Raw genomic sequence first — 20907 nt, forward strand, 5'->3', positions numbered from 1 at the left:
CTACTTTCAAGGGACTCTCTTAAATCTTACTTAAGGAAAGTGAGTTTTAAAAAAGAAAATCCTTCTCTAATAGTTGGTCACATTCCTTTTCCACCGGACTCACCTTGACTATCTATTCCAAGGATAGATTTAATGGATGCATCCTCAATACAAGCACTTCCAAGCCCTCTAATGAAGTGCTTTGCTACACTGACAGATCCACATCAACAGATTCAGAAACTCAAAGCAGCCTCCTGCTTTTATAGGACAACTAAGGAGAAAGTGAAAACTTAAAAAACCAAAACAATTAAATCCTGAGTTGTTGAAAGCATAAATTCATTGTTTCAATTCTGCCACCTCTACAAGAGCCAAGCTTTAAATTCCAATGATAAGTTATTATCTTTATCACTGGTTAACCTCAGGGGACTTGTCTGCGTATTTGTTGCCTGCAGTCTTCAAGGAGAAATATGCTGGGCTTTCGTTTCACAGCTCAATAAGCAGCCATTTCTCTGTCACTCTCAGGCTTTGTTGAAACAGATCAAGACCCTTAACTAATCCTTTGAGAAGGGAGTTTAGAGCAGCTTAGCACAAGTAAAGGTGGCCCAACTTCGCAGCAGTGCTTCTTCTGGAGTATTTTTCCCCTCTTCCATTTCATTGGCACAATGCACTTGGTTCAAGTTTCAGTTCAGAACGGCGCACACCCATCCATTTCCAGCTGAAGCAAGTTGTTATTCTAAGGGCTGTAGATCAGCACAGCTGAACAATGGAAACGCGACATCATAACTTCTATGCAGACAAAGCTAGCAGCAACAAAGCTCCATGCAGAAACAGCGCCGCGGGGCCTTGCCCTCACCCAGATTTTCTAACAGCATAGCTGAAGTCTGTTAATACAAGAGCTGTTCTCTCAGATTTGAACACATGCTTATTCCTTGCAATGAGGTCAGGCCTCAGATGACCCATCGCAGCTTCTCTGTAGTTTGTGCCAAGGAAGCTGCCAAACTTATCAAACGATGCAGTTTCAGAGGAAAAGAGGACAGGCATTTACAGCTATTCGTGTCAATCATAGGCAAGACCACCCTCTTATCCCTCAATTCATACGATCTAAACCGCCAGAATCACATGTCCATTCAAAATAAATTTCCAAAAACAAAGTCTCCACTAACACCGCTACATGGGGAGTTGTCACTGACACAGCACGCTCCTTTTGTAAGGTTAAGAAGAGGGCAACCACTGACTTTCCCAGTGTTCACCAAGAGATGCTTCAGATTTGCTATGCTCCATCTGCCAGAAAGCATTTCTCAGTCAGCACGACTTTCAACAATTAGCCTAGTCAGCTTGGCTGGGTTCCTCCCTGCATCTGCAAGTGACTACAGCGGTGGTAAATCAGCTACAGTTCTCACCAGGAACTTACTCCAGTTCCTTAACTCTTGTCAAATGACTTATTTCCGTGTGTTTCACAACTCTCATCTTAAAGTCAAACCCAACTCCACAACAGAGGGCAGCTGACAGCTCATTTAAACCACAAAATCTCCAAACAGAAGATAGGCTACTCTATTGTGCTGGCCCCAATACACACCTGTGGGAAGATCTCCATTCCCTGAAATTTCTGACATGCTGACAAGCTATTAAGTCAACAGTATTTTGCCTCAACAATATCAGAAGGCAAGTGATCCATGTTTGTCCACATATTTCCATCCCCAAATATAGACATTGAGATACATAGAACAATCAGATCACGGGACAAGAAAAGTAACAGGAAAAGAAATAAAGGATTAAACAGCTTGTATTACACCACAACGAGTGACTGCTACCGTCAGGACGAGACCTGCAATCTCCTGACGCCTAATGCACAGCTTCATTGACTCCAACACCATGCCTCCCCACCTCTAGGAAGCTCCTCCCTCTCCCCAAAACTTCAAAGGTAACAGCTCTCTGTTTCCCTGGAATGAGGCCCTCCTGACTGTGTTTGGAGAAACTCACCAGCAGCACCCATCGCCGCCTGTCCTGCAGGACCAGCTCTGCTCAGCTCTGCAGCAGTGATTAATATCACGCATCCTTATCATGGAAAAAGGAACCCAGAATGCTAGGCTTCTGTGAAAGCATGATCAACGTTTGCAAATCCAACAGGCACTTAAAAGGTTCTATGCATCACACAAGTTTACTTTAAAATTCTATGACTCAGTTGGGATTCGGGGTGCACACAAACCTGGTGCTTACGAGACTTCCCCTTCCCACAAAACGCTTCAGCTACCAGCAGAATGAAGGAAAACCAATTTCCCTGTTGCAAGAATAAGTCCAATTCTACTTGTGCAGTGGCACCTTGAACTCCCTCGTGTGTCTAAAAACCGCAAAGAGTTTTCCTCAGTCAGAACAGCTGCGAGCATCACTCAAGTGCAGTGTCTCAAAGCTTTACAAACCTTTGTATACATCAGACTAGCATCTGTAAGAAGCAAAGACACTCACAGCTTTTTTTTTTTCATCTCCTCCTTTTTTTTTCTGGTCAGGATCAAGAATACATACCAGGCACCTGCATGAACTACTTCCTGGAGAAATCATAGCCAAAGTGCAGTATTTCCACGGCATCCTGCCTGAAACCAGCTTCCTGTCAAGAAGGAGAACCAGTAGCAGTACAGCAAGACCACTCATCCAGAGGAGGCACAGAATGGTTCTGTGCACTGGGGGTTCACAGGAGCAGTCTGCTTTTTCAGCTACACTTTTCACAAACCTGCCTTAGTGGTACCGTGTTGCAAGAACTCCAGTTATTTAACTTGAACACGTTGCTTGAAGTGCTTCGGGCTTTTCCGCACACAAATCACGAACCGCACACTTCCATTGCATCAGCTGTCCACAGGCGTAAGAGAAGCTTGTGGCAGTTACACTGGTACTGCGGTACGTAACCGTCAGACTGCTCACCACATCACTCGCGCAGCAATGAAGATGCACACCAAAAACTACATTCTTGAGCAGAACACAGGGAGGGTAAAAGGCTTGGGTTTCCTGCCAAAGCATCCCATTTTCTCTTTTTAATAGAGGCCAATGTGGAAGTTAGCATAAAGCCCCAGTAACAACAGCCAACTTAAAATTTGCCATTTAAGGATGACAGACCAACCCCGGGGCAGCAAAACTGCATCTTGTGGCAGCAGCACAGGATGCTGACGAAGGGTAGGAAACAAAACGTGGCAGAGGCCTTCTTGGCCCCAGATGCGGCACACACGTCGCTGGACCCGCCAGCTGTCCCCCTGCTCTCTCTGCCACCATGCTGGAAAGGGGAAAAATCAAAACAGAGTTCAAAATGCTATCAGGGATCGAAGAAACCTAGTCATGCACTACAAAAAATACTGTCACACAACGCACTCCCGACCCCTCCCTGTCTGTCCCCTCCATGGCAGCAGACTGTCTCTTCGCTCGCGCTCAGAAAAATGAACATCTACTTGAGAGGAAAAGACATGTCAATGGCACACATCCATCTCCCCCCGCACAGCAAGGAAGAAAAGCTGTTTGCCTCCCACTCTAGTCTGCCTGTTTGCCCACTACGTACAACCTATACTCCCCTCCAGAACCTTTTTTTTCTCCTCTAAGACAACACCAGGGAATAAAAGCCTTGGAAAAAAATATACATATTAAAAAAATTGAAGATAAGAATTTTAGATACACCGCGTTTCCACTGCCCTCGATAAACAAATGATGTTCAGCAGCACTACCACTCCTCTGCACCTCAGACGTATATTTCTCTCTCATTTTTCCTGTTAAAAAACAAAAAAAATCCTCTCAGATTCTTAATTCTGATCAGTCCTGTACATACTCTGATGCATGCATTTCAGGCATCAGGTCCATAGAGATCAAAATGACACACACTTATTCTGTCATTCACTGTGACTACTGAGCATAAAACGCCACTGAGCAAGTGGCCTGAACTGCATACCACCACTTAGTTTTGAAACAGAAATAGTTTTCAGCTGCCCACATGTTTTCTTACACAAATTTGGCAGGAAATCATTCCCGTCTGTAAGTAGTTTTGGTCGGCTGTTCTTCACAATAGCAAGCAAGTGCTCTGCGGCGAAGGATGAAGCAGCAGAAGGGAATGAGGACATGTGGAGGAGGGACAGGATGGACGTACAAACAGCTATTCTGTTTGAGTCCAACTCAGAGTTCCCTTTGTCATGAATGAAACAGTGATGGATGCATGGGCTTGTTCAGAGCAATACAGTATCAACTTGTGTGCAGAAATGTACAACAAAATGCAGGAACGCTAGAACAATTTTTTTCTTCAAGCAATGCAACGTGTAGCTCAGCTTAGTCACAGCCTTCCCTTCCCATCACCAAAGCGATTAGAGCACCAGTCCACTGTACAAGTCAAACTCCAGCCGTCTCGTCATGGTCTTAACACAATATGGTATTCCAGGGACTAAAAAAAAACCCCAAAAACATTATGCATGTCCCACAAGTTATCCTTCTGAATGCCAAGTGGTAGCTCCTTTAGTCAAGGTTGCCACACCAAGCATCCAACAGCCAAGACATGTGGACACCAATGCACATGAGAAACAAGAAAAATTATACAATACGGGGAAAGTTATAGTTCCTAGAAGGACAGAGTTTTCAAACATTTCTCTACTAACAACAAAAAAAAAACCTGAGACATAGCAGACGTGCACTTTGTTTCCAGTCTCCACAATGTCTCAGTAACATTTTTATTCTGTTTAGCACACGCAAGTTGAGCTATCATTCCCTCCTACCCTAACTTCCAAAGCTAGGAAACAGCGAAGAGACCAGCCGTGTTGCTACTGCTTAAAATTCACCATCACGGCACAGCCAGGGGGCTGAAGAACGGCACCTTAAGGAAAGCGCTTCATGTCAAGATGACTGAAAAGGGTTCATCCCAAGCAAATCAAATGCTACGTGCCATTCAACTGATTTGCAAACTACAGAATCCCCCTTCTTCCTCCCGCACAGATGACAACTAAGAACTTGCCAGTATACTGCTTCCAGAAGTTCCACTGCCTGCATCCAATTTAAGCCATCAGGATCAGGGAGGGGAAAGCAGGAACCAGAGGCCCTCAGAGAACATCTATTTCTCTGTGTGTAGTTATCATGCTGAAACCTCCCTTCAGTATCTCTCCTCCCGCAGCACAACCAATCCAAAAATATTACATAGAGACATTTACGAAGTTAACCAAAAACAGTTTGGGAAGATACAACTAGTTAGGTCAAGAGGTATGAAATTACTTTGAGTCATTCCTGTTACGATTACTGGCATTTATTCTTGTTCCATTGAATTCAACAGAGAAATAGCTACGCCACTGTCCTAAAACAATCGAGCACGCTTACAGACATAAAAAGTGTACCCAACAAAAAAGTGACATGGAACCAACTGAAACAAAAAGCAGATTTCTTTTCTTTCTTTGTATTCACAATTATAGTGGTTTTTTTTTTTTTTCAATAAAGAAACTGGTATGGCCTAGTTTAGCAATCTTCTCCTCTGATGAGAAGGGAGAGGGTAAAGTTACAGTAGGAGACAGGCGAGTGCAGTATCTGATTAGAATTGCTATTGTTACTGCCTGGGGAATTGAGCACAGAGGGAATTATTTCTAATAATTTCAACTCATTTGGTTAAAATTCTGACAAGCTTGATAGTCATTGAATTCTTCCTTCAATACAAACTACTGTTAGGCATACCTAATAAATGAATTACAATTTTTTTTGCTCTATTTGGCACACCCAGATGAAAGCTTCTGCATATTGAACAGATTTGAACAGTCTTTACATATGGTAAATTACCAGACTTATGAAGGCAGCTAAAGCAATGCACAAGTATTAGACTAAATCCAAATATATCTTTTTTCCTCTTATCACAAAGAGGTTCTGTAAAAAAAAAAAAGTCAAGGTTTAACGGCAAAGACAGCACTTTTAAGTGGAGTCCTTCCTTTTCAGTAGTTTCTTCACACGCTACATAATAAAATCATATGCCAAGTTCCTTCAAATCACCACCACAATTTTGATTTCTACTCTCACCTTAATGCTTCTGATCACATCTGTTCCACAAAGATATTTCAGCATATTTATTCAATGTTTACATGAACACAGCTCCAGGATCAGCTTCTCGGTAGGACAAGTTGCATCACGAATCGTTTCCTCTCCTTCAGCTATATTCAGATGACAGACAGAACCGCTAGTAGAAAGTCCCTTCTCCTATTACAACAGGCGTGTCCACAGCGAGAGACAGGAACACCACATTTCTCCCTAAAACAACACCTAAGATGTTCAAGCCCATCACCTTACTAGCAGCAATGTTGGTGGTTTAAATGTAACGATGGAAGAAACTGTGCAAGAAGCGTGCAGCACAGGAGGTGGTGGCCATGAAGTGGCAGAGAATCGCTGTTTATATTAGCCAGTTATCCAGACCGCCTTCTCGCATCATTTTGGTGTTGAGGCAGCGTAACAGGTTGTTTTGAGTGTGCGTTACAGCTTTAGAGCATGTGACCACCTACCAGCCAACACAGCCAGCAAATTCCAGCAAGACAAAGATCTGAAGAGATTTTATGCACATGCAGGAAAAAAGGGACAAGTACCTTAGCCGCAAAAAGGACCTTTTTATACATTTCTGCAGAGGTTTAAAGACAAGATGTATGGGGGGCAAGGGAGGAATCAAATAAATTCACCTGTCTAAAACATGTCTCCCAATTTTCTTATTGCTTTTAATTAAGTACCTGATTTGAACAAACTGCCTAAGAGACAGAAGAGCCTGGGCTGGAGGAGACCTTTGTCGATTATCCGATCCCATCTGCTAGTCAAGACCTTGGTTAATCAGCAAGACGCTCACTGGCGAACACCACCACTGAGTAACGCTGACCTTTTCAACAGCAGCTACCCAAGTACCAAGTCACTCACTGCCTTCAAGGTTCCTCACAGTGTAATTGCTTCTTTGTATTACTGCACCAAGAACAAACCATTACTGAAAAAGATAAAGCAATAAAACATAAATAACAGGAATGGTTTCCAATTATACCATCAAGCTTGTCATCTCTTCCTGCAGGTCAGGGAAAAACACCTTAAGACCCGAAGAAATCACATCTACCAGATTTTACTACTTGCTTGTCACACAAGGGAACCCAGATCCAGCTCCTTGCCCTGCAAAAGAGTCTTAGCAAGTTAGCTGGAAGGGGGAAAAGTAACAGAAATCAAAGACAGGATTTGTTTTTTTAAAGACTCAACGTACAGGCGTGTTCTAAGCCCTTAGCCTCACACCACCGGCAAAGGGGCAGAGGAAGCAGTAGTAAGGCAAGCATTGTTTCAAGAGACGGGGAATCACCTTCCCACGTTCTGCTTGAAAGCACCAGACAGCCATGAAGAGCGAGCCCTCGGGAACCAGCCAGGCAGCTTGACTCTAGCTGCCTCTCACCTCGGCTAGGCTGCAAACACACAAGCTACCAGGGCCTAGGTGACTGCCACTGCTGCTGCTCAGTCAGACTGACACCATTCTGTCAACTCCACCCAGCCAGGGGAAGGTGGCGGCAGCACAAATGGGTTTTTTGCTACAGAAATCGTTGCACAGTAGATCAGAAAGGTGCATAAACATCTCAGCCAGCGAGCTCAGAAAGACTTCATCTCAGAAAGCCCCTCTTCTCCAGCCAATTCATGAGAGGGGCAAAAAAAAAAAAAAAAAAAAAAGTATTTCTCCTCTAAAATTTCCCAAACTAGTCAGGCAAGGATATAGTACAGGTTGTAACATCCTGGTCTTCCTTGCGTGATGAAGCTCACGAAGACTGTTCCTACTCATATTCACAGCACATCGCTAGGGGTACTCGTGCTGCCTCCCGAGGAAGAGATGGCTGATGAATTTCAGCCTCTTCTGCTAGCATGTTCAGCCTGCTTTCCTTCAGGTCCATTTTCCTCCGTGAATAACACTTCAGACAAGGTATGTGCACCTACATTCCGTTCTCACTCACCAAGAGAGCTCCTAGAACATGAGTTCACCTCAGAACAATTTAGCAAAACCATCTGCTTTTCTTAAAGTCTGGGCAAACTATCATTTCTACCTCAGACTATCAGACAACAGCACAGCTTCACAGCTCCGCAGCAAGAGTCCAGCTCCTGACACACTTACAGCACTACACGCCGCATTCTTGCTGCCTTGCCACCATCTTCAACTAGATCTTTTAGACATTATCATGGGGGATAACCTCACAGCATTTAAGTGGGCGTCCACTCACTAACATAAGCTCAGTATTTCTTGAGGTTAAACCTTAGAAATCCTACCACCCTGGACACAGCCAGGAACATAAGCTTCCAATATTCATCACCTGGGGTTGGGCCTAGAGGCAGCCCAAACTTAGTAGCAGTGCCTTAATAACATGAATGCTACAGCAGTGCTCCAGCTTAATTGAAAATAACACATGAAGAAGTTGCTCTGACAGACAATGTATGAACAACCGCAGCACATCACTAGGAAATGTTGCAGCACGTTAGTAACCAATGCTGACTAGATACAGGCAAACTCTTCAAAAAGACAGGAAACCAGGTAGAAAGTAGAACAGACAAGATGACCAAGACAAATTATGAGAAAGAAAACAGGCAAAGCATTAGACTGTTTAAGAGCTGGAACGTGGAAAAGCTACTAAGGCCCAGAACAGAAATACTGCAGTATAACCCTGATTTTAATCTTCAGACCAGGAGACTGCAAGGTTTATAAATATTAAAAAACTTGGCCAAAAAAAAAAATAAATAAATCGCATTGCAGAGGCTTCCCTGATCTCTGAGCATGCATTATAGACATTAGGCTTCTATTTAATGTTTGCTCTTGCCTGCATTGCTATTCAATCAAGCACCCGTGTACGGAAGCGGGGCAGTCTCTGCTCTACATAAAGCTCTTGGTCACCACGTAGGCTACGCTCCACCATCCGCCCTGCGGCTCAGCCAGGCTACTAACGAAAAAACAGATGACCCTTGGGTATCACCTCGCCTCTTACTGGCTACATACAAAGCAACCACGGCAGCACCTTCGGAGTTATTCAAATATCCTCATGACTCTAGTACAAAATTTTTTTTAAATACCTGCAGTTAGAAAATACTCCCAATATCACAATGAGAAGTGAAGGTCTGTTCACAATGATTTTCAGTTCAAAGTAGGTAAAAGATATCTACCTTAAGCTAGAAAGGCAAAGGATGTTTGGTTTTTGTTTGTGGTTTGTTTTTTTTTTTTTTTAAATGCACTAAGGATGTAAAGAAACTGCCACATGTGGGCTTGCGTTACACTCCAGTCCACTTCTCTTCAGTGAAGCACAAACAGGCTTTCAAATCACCTGAAGGTCAAAACACATGGCTGCTTGTCTGGCAAAGTCTCAAATCAACACTGGGAATATAATTTTACCCCTCTACTGTCACAAGCTTTCGAAGGGCTTCTCTGTGCTGTCAGCCTGAGTTCAGTACATGACAATATAGATCCCATCCTCATTCGTCAGGACAAAACACACCTCCTTTTCTCCCAACCTAGAAAATGCTTCTGTAGACTAACTCAAGCGTCAAAAACGCAACTACACATTTATGCCTCTCTTGGAATACCACTATAAGGTCTCTTGTAGCATAATTATTCCTTCACTAGCACATACAAGCCAAAAACCGAAAAGTTACACCAACAGAAGAAGCCTCCTTGTCAGTGAGGTCACACATCAACGAACTAGTATGGCCAAGATACACCTATCAGAAAAACCAAACGAGCAGAAGCTAACTGCAGATTAACCCCACGGTACTCTAATTTTATTCAACCGTATTCCCACGCAGCACTTTCAATACCAAATTCAAGCGGCAGAGCCAGGACAATGTTCATCCTCAGCTGACAGTGGCAAAGCCAGCTCAAGTTCTGCATTAAGCACACCTTCTTTGAAGGTGCCGTAAGCGTGTGTCAGCCAGGACGCGGCATGAAATCCTCTAGGCTAAGGACCATTTCTGCCTGCAGCTGCACTAAACTTGCTGAGGAGTTATTCTAGCTTTATCTTCTGACAGGAAAGTATTGAGAATATTTTTTTTCCAAGAGAGTCCTGCAACTTCAGTAATGAAATAAGCAGAGATTATGCTTTCACCTCATCTTGTGTCTTCCTCATCCCGAGGAAGCAGCCTTCACACCAGGGGAAGGCAGAACAAGTCAGCTATGAATCACTCAATTACTATCTACCTTGGTAACTCAAAAGACATTTTTGCCCCAGAAGCACCCACCTGCTTCTTGCGGTAAGGACCTCTAACACAATTTGAACCTCAGTCTCTACGATAACTGATCAACATAATTAGCAAACTACAGAAAACACCTTTTTTTTTCCTCTCTGTTTTAAATTACAACAAACTTAGAGGTGAAAACATTCTTGAAGATTTTATGAAGAGGCAAGGACTGATCCCTGCGAATTTAACTAAATACTAAGCAGTACCAAGTCTCTTCAATAAAACAAAGACCAGACAAAGATTCTGCTGCCTAAGCAAAAACACACCATAAACACACTGTTAAAATGTTACAATTGAAAAAACTTCTGAGAGAACCAAGTTTTACTTCTGGACCCCTACTGGGAACACAAGACAATCACATTACTTCTACTGATCCACCAAGAAATTCTGAACAGCCTCTAATGCTACGAGAGTATTTCAGAGAGTCACCAACAACTGATTCAGTCCTACTTTACACACATCTACAAGTCAGATGAGCCATATTTAATTTTTTAAGATGTTTTACCTGGATACAGTTGGCCTCACAACCAGGAAAGGAATGTGGGAGGAAACTATCCAAAGAAAAGTCACTGCATCCTACTCTGAGAAGCAAGACGTCACTGCTTAGTTCACAAATACAAACCCAAGCTACTGCTGTACAAACGGAATTAATTAGCTAACTGCCTTTCCAAACAAAAAAAACAACAACATCAAGCATTTTCATCATCTGACATACTATGGATCTGCACGTGACAATTACAGTTAAAAGGAGGGGAGGGGGGAGCTTTCACCATTCAGTAAGACAAGCAAAGCACCAAAACATTTGTCTGATGGCTGAAAGCCCCGTTCACTTTTGGTCTTCCTACCTCACCACACAAACCCAGCCACACAGACACTGCTAAAAAAGTCTCGTTCATAGCTCTGTATCAGTTTCTTGAGCACAGAGCAGTCATGTTAACATTCTGGACATAATTAAGTTAAATAGTTCTGAGGTTTACAAAGAAGTTGACATCAGCACTAAGTATTTCTATTGATTTAAAATACTAAAGCAACCAGCAAAGCAACTTAAGTATGGTCATTATGGGAAAAAAACCCTACAGGACAAGCACTGCTGAAAGCACTGCTGTGTTTACATTTTGGCAGCAGCTAATAAGGTTGCAGTTTCTTGTTACAAGAAAGAATATATAGGCAAGTATTTTGGAAAGTCATCTGGGAATGAAATGATGTTTTTTCTTGCAAAATCAGAAAAAAACCACAGGAACAACAACAACAGAAGAGGTATTTCCTTGAACTATTACAGCTAATACACTCTGGAATAGAGGTCTGTGTTGCTCTGAACAGAAGTTTCGGTTCAGGACGCCTAGGTAGACCTCTCTTCGTTTGGCTGCCACGGCATTTTCAAGTTTCACTCACTAGGGGAAGATGTCACTTATTTCATCATGCAGGATCTGCTTCTGCAGAGGAAGTAAGAATGGACTACACACACGGCGACTGGAAACAGAGCGATAGAAATTATACAGGTCGAATAAATACCTAGTGCAACAAACAGGTTCATTGGTAAAAAAAAAGACAAAAACAAAAACAAGAACAGCCTGAAAGTTCTGCCAGCCCGTGGTTCTGCAGAAGGGCTGAAGGCCACAGCAGCCCCCCCGCAATGTCAGCTCCGGGCACAGGCCGGGACTGCGGCACAGGCTCCCCCCAGCAGCCCCCCAGCCCCTCCGGGAGCACCCTGCCCAGCCCCACCAGCCGCCCACGGACGCGGCCCGGGGGGCGGCGGCCCTGCGCTCCCACCTAGGCTCCAGCGCCCCAAGCCGAGCCCCGGCCGGGCCCGCGGCCCGAGGAACGGGGGGTAAGGCGGGAGGGCTGGCTCCCCGCCGCCCCGCCAGGCCCTGGCCGCTTCCCCGGGGGCTCGGCGGCCGCCGACCCCGCGCACCCCTTTGTTCTGCGGCTGTCTCCCTCCCGCCCCTACCTCCAGGATGTCCTCCAAGACGTACGCCTCCATGACGGCGGCCGCCGCCTCTGCCCCGCCTCACCGCCCGGCCATGGCCCACCTCTCTCGCCGCCGCCGGGACGGACGAACGGACGGGCAGCCGGCAGCGGCACGCTGGCTCCCCCCCCGCTGTCAGCACGGGAAGAGGAAATGGACTGTTCCACCCCGCGCGGGGCGGGCGCCTACCACCCGGCCGCGGGGGGGGCCGCTGCCGGCCCCTGCGCCCGCCTCCCAAACAGCACCTGAGCATTAACAGAAGAATAAAATTAAAAAAAAAAAAAAAAATCCTTAAAAAAAACCGCCGCGCGGGGACACCGTAAGGTACGCACGCGTTCTGACACCGTACAGCTCATAAGCCCACTTCAGGTGGTTGTCCTGGACCCTGTTCATTGCCATCCTACCTTAACCACTCCTGGGAACAAAGCGCAATCCTCAAAATTGTGAAATAAAACCCCAGCCCTGAGATTTAACAGGTCTACAGCACGGCCCACGCTTTTCTCCCGTGCTCTGGTCTGGCTTCCCAGCACAGCAGAATCTCCTCAAACCAGCTAACCGGGTCAAGTGCTGCACAATCAACTACCGCATTTCCAGCTACCCCATCCCATTCTCCTCCACTGAGGGAGGGCAAGGCAGCCAGAAATCCAGGAACAGCCTGCAACTCCAGTTACAGAAGGAAGGAAAGTCTCCACAAGGCAGTTTTGAAGCCATCATTTCCAGTGACCATGGCAAGGAAAGTTTTGAGAACCATCATCATCTCCACACTTGTCCTTGGCTTCACCCAAAACATCAAGTGATAACTTGGACCAAGAAATTTCACGCTCTCCTTCCAACACTAGGTGACAGTGACATCCGTTCTGCATATAGCAGGTCAAAATCATTGAGCGCTCATATCTGCAGCCCTCAACATATTTCATTTTCCAGCTCAAAACCACAGCATAATACGTCTGGTCAACCCCACAACAATCTCCGCTCTCGATGACTCATGTTAGCTGAGTACAAAAGGGGCTAATGGCCAGAGGAATTAAATTCACACTTTGACTTGAAAAGAATGGTAGTAGCAATCACTTCTTTTAATCAACATCATCTTTTTCCAAGAAATGCTCTAATTGCAATAAATACTCGCCTAACAGCAAGAATACTCTGACCTGGTTTTAGACAGCTGACCAGGCTGACTGCTAACATCACAATCAGAATTTCTAATTGATCAATCTGAATTTTAGACACAGCCATGTTCTTCTGCTAAAATTCTGTCCTTTAACCCCCCTAAAAAAACCCCAGGAAATACATCCTAATCACCTATCAGCACGTCCCTCACTTTACACAAACTCTACACCTGCTCGGGCAGTCCATACCACTTCTCTAACAACTTATCCTTATAGGAGGTTAACTCCGAGGACAAGAAAGCATCTGCCAACATTTACCGTAGACCTCAACCGGCTTCGGTTTGTCTGAACAGCGCTCGCTGCAGGATCACGTCCAGTAACGCCTTCCTGACTTCCCATAAAACTTTAACGGGTATGTGTACCTACCCAAGTGACAGCTCAGCTATCTCAAGTCAGATAGTCAGGAAGATCCGCAGAAGTCTCAGCTGCCTTGAGGGAAATGAATCATACAGACATCTACATATCACAGCCTGCTTTCCATGGGAAACTGTTGTCCATGCAAAGAATCGCGGGATAAAATTCCACTCTTCCTCTCGGCTAGTGCTTTCAGGTTAGCATGTCTAATATCCTTAGCGGCCCCTTGCAACTGGTGCTGTGTACATTCAACCCAGCGGATATACACAAATGCTAGCCCAAGTGCAACGCTATCTCTGCCAACTGGAATGATTCTTTTAGATTAAAAAAAAAAAAAAAAAAATAAAACCAAAATAACAAAAATAAACCCCAAACCACTACAGCCGTCATACAGGCATCACCTCCCAGCCAACACTCGTGTCTCAAAAGACAAGTTATTCTGTCTTCTGAGCATCGGAAAGAACTAACAGATACCTCGCATCACACACACGAAAAAGCACACTACACAACTTAGCGCTTTACATATGACAACGCTGAGAACATCTTAAAATGGAAAGACAGTGTAATACGGGAACAAAAGAAGTTGTCTGTTCCACACAAAGCAAACCGAATAGCATCACCTTCTCCATTTTTACTAAACAAGCGCAAGATTTTCAGGAGAAGGAGAAACAAGGTCACCTCAAGAGCCACACCATTTCCCACCCCAACTGGAAGACAACAGAGTTCTGTCGTATTACAGAACCATAACCGAAACAATAATTCAGAGATTCTCAGGTGGTTTTACACCACCAGAAACACTACGAGGAGTCAGGTTTTACATGTGAGCACTGACGGCAGCAAACAACCTAACCAGCTAGGTATTCCACTGGAAACAAGTCACATTCAGCTTTTGTCTGCTTTCACAGGGAAAATGCCAATACTCCAACCCCCTCTGTGCCCCTGCTGTTCCCTCACCTCCTCCCCTCTCCCGGCCACCTTCACCTGCAGCCCTCTGGTGCAGGCTTCGAAAGAAGCATCCGTGTAGCCAATGACATCCACTACTTCACTTAGTACTTCAAAACAGCTGTAGTCTGGAATACCGAATTCCAAAAACCTCATTCCCAACGCTTGACTTTACAAGGCTGTTAGATCTTCAGTACAACGTAAAGGTTTTAAAGCAGGCTTCCATTCCACTCCTGCAAGAAAAAGACATATCTAGATAGGGAGAAAACAATCAATCAAGCAAAGCAACCCCATTTAGACGTCCATGATCAATTTCTGCCCTGCTTTTACTGTGCAATTGTGGATTTCAAACACAGGTCAGGAAATACACCCTGCAGTTTTACAAAGGTAAACACAAAACCAATTCTTCCTCTCTTTCAAGTCCAGCTCTATGGATTACCCGAACTAGCTGTTTTTAGGAAAAAAACACCTTATCTTTTTGAAACATCTCAGCTTCTATTTGAAAGCTTATTATCTCTATTTTGCCTTCCTCCGAAGGGCACGGTCTAGTCAGTACTCTCACCTCTTACTACCCACCACTACAAAGCAGCCTTCTGAACCAGCTGTACCTTAAAACAGCGCAGCCGCCCAAGTTGTGCACATCCATCACGCTGTCTTCTTACGGTCCCTAACACTCTGTAAGCCCCAAACACTGAGAAGCCCTTATGTTCCCCACACAGAAGGTGGGAGAGTAAACATCTGAGGTGCAGCTCAAGGAGACAAATTTAGCACAGCACTGCTTAAAAACAGGGAAAAGAGTCCTATTTCAAGCTACGCTGAAGCATGTTAGACCAAAGGGAATCCTGAGACAGCATTCTGTGAAAGCCAAAGCCAGGGGTGAGTACAAATCGAGGCTGCTTTACTCTATGCTACGTTCTCCATACAGCACTGGTAACCAAAACAAAGTGAGAAGCGTAGGGTTCGACCAAAGAGAGAACAAGAGCATCCGCAAAAACAGAGTTGGTCACACAGGATCAAGTACACAGTGTGGCTATAAATGCTCAAGAGCTGGGTAGTGGGCAGTTTTAAAGAGATTCTTCGTTCAGTCTTCCAATACCACACAGGCCACCGTGAATTTTGAACCAGCATCGCTCGGATTATATCACCCTGAAACACAAGCATTTTAACAATTGATCCGAGACAGATTCTGGCACCCAGAAATGTAAGCGTTTGAACAATTGATCAGACAATTCCCACTCTTATACCACAAAAGCACATTGTTATCTTTTTACAGCTGATCAAGCAGTACTGGTCACCAACCCTCCCATATCAACACACTTTTCTGTGTGTTTTCAGAGTCACACAGCTCAATGTCAAGGTTGGGTTGTTTAAACTGTGTCCCACACAGATGCAAACACCTTATTCAGCAGAAGTATGAGGTGCATTCATTACTAAAAAACCAAATCATTTTGAGATGGAAAAAAAAAGAAAGAGTTGAAAATAGTCCTTCAGTACAACTTATCTCTCAGTTATCCCCTCCAGCGTGGCTTTCCCGAGTATTTCTCTTTCCAGCAGGAGGTAGACAGTCCTATCAAGATGACCACAGACAGAATGAAAAAGTTCCTGTGACAGTTAAGACCAAAAAGCAGGGTGGGTTGCCAGCCAAAATTCTGCGACAGTCCAACTTTCCACCAAGTGTAGAGCACCAAGAGGCAAAAATCTCACTGCTGTCACATGAAATACCTTGCAAACCGAGGCATGTATCACAAAGCGTACTTGAATACGTCCAATGTGACAGGACACACTTGCAAATAGAAGACTGACGTTTCATATGGATTAGAAATATCCATTAAATCAGAAAACTCAGTCCACAAAGGGGAAAATTTCATCACTGAAACTTCCAAATGACCAAGTTCCCTCTTCTAACTTGCCTGTACGCTAGCAAATCAGTCAATGTGCAAGTAATACTTGGATAGCTTTTTCAAACGCTGCTTCAGACTTATGTTTTAAAGACTGCGTGGGTGAGAAGATCAACCAAGTCCACAGCAGTAAAGCAGTGAATATGGTGATACAAACCATCACAGATTCTGTCCCAAGCCTTCTCACTGGTACTGGGAAAGCACTCCTACTACTGCTTAAGGGGAAACCAAGAAACATGTCTAAGACAAGAAATCACCTACAGAGTAATCAACAAAAATCAATCAAATGTCCTCATGAGTCACAACACTCTGAAGGGGTGACTTTTTGTAGTCTGGATTTTCTTTATTCTGTCTTAAAGGCTGCAGAAGTGGATCACTGAAACAGCACTTGAAACACAGCAATCTCCTGAAAATCTAGGAAGCCAGCACCCCTCTACAACACATGCAGTTACTGAAGCTATTCTGTAAAAAAGAATATGCAGTCACCAATACTACCTTAAATGTAGCACAGGGGGAAGAAAAAAAAAAAAAAAAAAAGGCAAGAAAGGTAACTTAACAGAGACACACACTTAACTGGTAAACAACTCAAAATGTCACCTTACAATTATCCACCACCTAATGTACATCTCCTCCTCCTTTTGCTAATACTAGCTTCCAGCTTTGTGTTGGGTCCTTTTCTTCCTTTTTTAGAGAACGATGATACTCCTACCCATGTTGATTTTACTGGACTGAAACAAGTTCTGCCTATCTGCTCTGCGAGTAAAAACAAGATTTTTCCAAATCCTCTACAGCTAAGTCAGAACTGAATGTTTCCCCACATGGACACTGCTCCAGGTAAGCTCACTGCTCGATCTTCACCAGGAATCCCATCACAAGTTGTGCGCATCCCCTCTATCACTCCACCATATCAGTAGCTAGCTCACCCAGCCACTAGGACACTGAACATGTTCTTCTCTGCTGCTTCTCATGTTTCCTTTTTTTTACCTTAAATACAAAAGTACCGTTACACAGTAAAAGCATGACCCCTACTTCGTAGCATGGCTTATCACTTGGTGCATTTTAAGTCCCTTAGTTCCATGTTAATATGAAAAAAAAAAAAAAGCTGTACACCTACTGTTTCAGCTGCTCTCTCCAGACAGATTCATCACACTCCTTACTCTCGATCCTCAGTGGTTAGTCACTACATAATATCAAGTCAGTCCAAAACCAAACCTCAGAAACTGTCCAAAGTCATGACTCTCATCTGCTTTTTCTATTTTCACATCATATGTTGTTTTGATTTTCTTCACTTCTTAACAACGCTCACATCTGCGCAGTTGTCAGCCTAACTTTCCAACATCACGTACATGGGGACAATGGGCTTTAACCTGCTAAAATCTACCACTATTAAAACACACTTTTGTTCTAATTTCTTTTTATTACTTTATCCTTATAATTCAGTGTCTCTTTCTGAGCATTTCAGACTTTTCTGCCAAAAACTGCAGAGGAGCATTCACTGAGTTTTACAATCCTTGCTGCCCGTCCTTACTGTCACACTACCCTTCTTTCAGCTCCGTTACCTCCCACAGATAAGCAAACTTCCATAACAAATTCATGTATTTTTCTTCCGTAACAACTATGTAACAACTATTTTGACTGTCCAAGATGATTTCCCACTCAGAAACCAACCTTTCTCCCAAGACAGTTCTGTCCAGCATGTTCTTCACTTGGCCTAGGGCAGCAGCAAGGCATTCAAGAGCCTTCTGCCACACTCAGGATTTTCTGCTCATTTCATTTTACCCATTTTGGTAAGTATATAAAATGGGAGAGGATGAAATTCTATTCCTTAAGGGAATTCTTGAGACCTAGGGTTTCCATAGCTGCAAGGAAACTAGTGTCTTCGAAAGGTGTCTGTACTTAACTACCTTTGAAAGTGCCAAGATAAACACATCCTGAGCTTTTTATGTCAATTTAAAAGACTGCATAAAACCAAAAAGGTTTGAAGACTGACTGTTGACAGTAGACTCACATGTTTATGAGCTGTCTGATGGAATAAAGCTGCCCGATTCCCTTCACACCACCCTCCTCAGATCTGTTCTCCCTCAAGAGAAGCACTACGCTAGTGAAGCATACTTGGCAGCCTGCACGAACTATCAGGTTCTGGTGGGATCGGGGAGGATGACGACTCTGTATCCAAACAATCCTTTTCAAATAGATATTACCTCCTCCCAGAAACCGTTGGGGGTTTTCAGCATTCACGCTGCATTACCATTACACAGAAGATTTCTCATTCAGGGGTCAGTAAAAATGGCAATCACTTCCACAGATGAAAAACATTTAGCAACATAATGCCAGGAAGGTAAGGAAACCGTAAGGATTCACCGACAACACGTACAAGCTCAATGCAAAAGCACTCAGCTTACAGCACTTTTTCCAGAAACTCTAAGACACAGGATGTCAAAACCTAGCTCTGTCTAAAAGGAGACTGCAATGCTCAAGTCAAGAGTCACAAGTTAATAGTCTTAAATTCCATTAGCAGCCTCTTATTCTTATACCATCCATCTCTAAACAGAAGGTAGAGGCACAATATAAAAATATTTCTGAATTAAGTCCTCACCTATGCCTAAACGAAACTGACATCTGAATAGCTTTATAGTCTCTCAAGTAAGCAGCGTTCCGGCAGAGTGAGAGAAACCCTTCTCATCAGCAAAGAGCCTTCTTCCCCAGTAAGTGCTTACATCACCCCTATTATTTTGGATTCCAATTCCGCAAGGCAAATCTACGCATGGAAAAAAGGAAGAAAAAAGAATATCTTTACTCATCGGTAGCAGTGCCCTGAAGATGAACTAAACTAGAACATCATTAAAAAGCAAATGTGTCAAGATGCATTCCTGCCGTTCTGCCTTCTCATTTCTTCAGTGCAATCTTCTCTCTTATTAGAGGAGCCCCTACGATTTTGCTATGGAGGAACTGCCCAATGCAAATTCAAACGCAACTGACACAAAGCTGCAGAAGTGAGACCAAATTATGTAGCATTACATAAGCGTTTTAAAAGGGTTTTTCATCAGAAGAGTAAGATTACCAGCACAATTTTTTGTCTAAGGGGAGCTTTCTGCAGGAGGACTTCCTTTAAGTTCTCCGCTTGAGGCAGTCTGTGTTTTCACTGGGTAATACTATGCTCCAAGCCTTCAGTCCAAGACCTTTCAACGCACTAAAGAAACCTGATTTTGGGATAAACACAAGATAGGGAACATGTTCAGAAAAGACAACAATTTGAGACAGGGAGGATCCTCATCAAACAAATGAAAATGTATTCCTTTCTCATTCCCTATGTGAAACACTGGTGACAGGGAAGCTTTGTATAATGTAAGCAGCAAGCGAACAGCCTCTAAACAGAGTAATAGTTTCTCACATGTAGGAGTCACGTACAATTCTAAGATAGGTACAAATCCAAGACATCTTCACATTAGCGTGTGAAAATTTGCGTACAAGGTCAACAACATCCTATTTTAACGTATGCTCTATCTATGAGCCCGATTTGATATGCAAGTAGGAGAACGTGCCAACTGTGGGAAAAGCTGCTCTTTATTTTCACTTGGTTAATACTGCTATGCAAGCTCCCAAACACAGATGCTTTCTCTTACACCTGTGGTAACGTGATATATTTTTGGCAATTTTGGCTACCCATTCGCAGAACACAATGAACTACTAACAACGCAAGACTGCGTAACCATAAAAAGGACTGAAAGCAACATGCAGGAGGCTAGTTCCTTATTTCCAGTTCTTCAGTCATTGAGCCTGTGTGAATATACATTGGAACGTCTTCCATTTTTTATCTAAGCACTTCTTGCAGTTAAAAGCTGGAAGTCACTGGAAGTTCTTGAATCGTTTAAGTGCAAATAGCGTCCTCACAAGGAGTTCGGAAACCATCAACCAAAAAAAGCCACTTAATAGAACAAAGTCTCATCCCCTTTTTAAGTGGCCAAGTCCATCATTTTCTTCTATGTACTACAATCCAATTAAGTCAAAATTGATAGAAAGTATTTCCATGTCAAACTCTACTCCAAGATCTGTTGGAACCGGGTGTCCCTGTCTCCATTTTCCAGGCTGCAAACCAGATAGCCATTTAGTCATTGCATTGCTCTACGCTCAGGTGGGCTGATGCTTGCGAATTTGGACTTGGTCAACATCAGACTTTGAAACCTATCCTAACTGTTATGGAAACAAACAAGATCCATAATAACGCTCTTCAGGTTTTTTTATTTTACAAAGCTCTCAATAATCAGAGTTACTTAGCTGGCATCTCCAAGTTCACGGACTAAACCAGCTAGAAAACCTACTCCAGTCCTTGACAGCAATACCAAGCCTGGAATTTTACAGAGAGCAAGCTCTTAGAAGAGGCTGAAGAAGGAAGAAT

At 43.7% G+C, this 20907-nt stretch overlaps 1 protein-coding gene across 5 annotated transcripts in view; it reads right to left on the reverse strand.

The window, feature by feature from the left end:
- The window catches only part of ANKRD17 (ankyrin repeat domain 17), an 84580-nt gene that overhangs the window by 53488 nt on the left and 10185 nt on the right, over positions 1–20907 (reverse strand). Inside the window, exon 1 of one of the 5 annotated variants that reach the window (XM_086746121.1) lies at positions 12134–12181. The exons of the other annotated variants lie outside the window; for them this stretch is intronic. Coding sequence (XP_086602247.1) covers positions 12134–12166 — 33 coding nt within the window. The 5' untranslated portion in view covers positions 12167–12181. Of the gene's footprint in view, positions 1–12133; positions 12182–20907 lie in introns of those variants that run through there. 5 annotated transcript variants of the gene reach the window in all.

Source organism: Chlamydotis macqueenii, chromosome 4, assembly GCF_036417535.1.
Source record: "Chlamydotis macqueenii isolate bChlMac1 chromosome 4, bChlMac1.mat, whole genome shotgun sequence".
Taxonomy (NCBI): Eukaryota; Metazoa; Chordata; class Aves; order Otidiformes; family Otididae; genus Chlamydotis; species Chlamydotis macqueenii.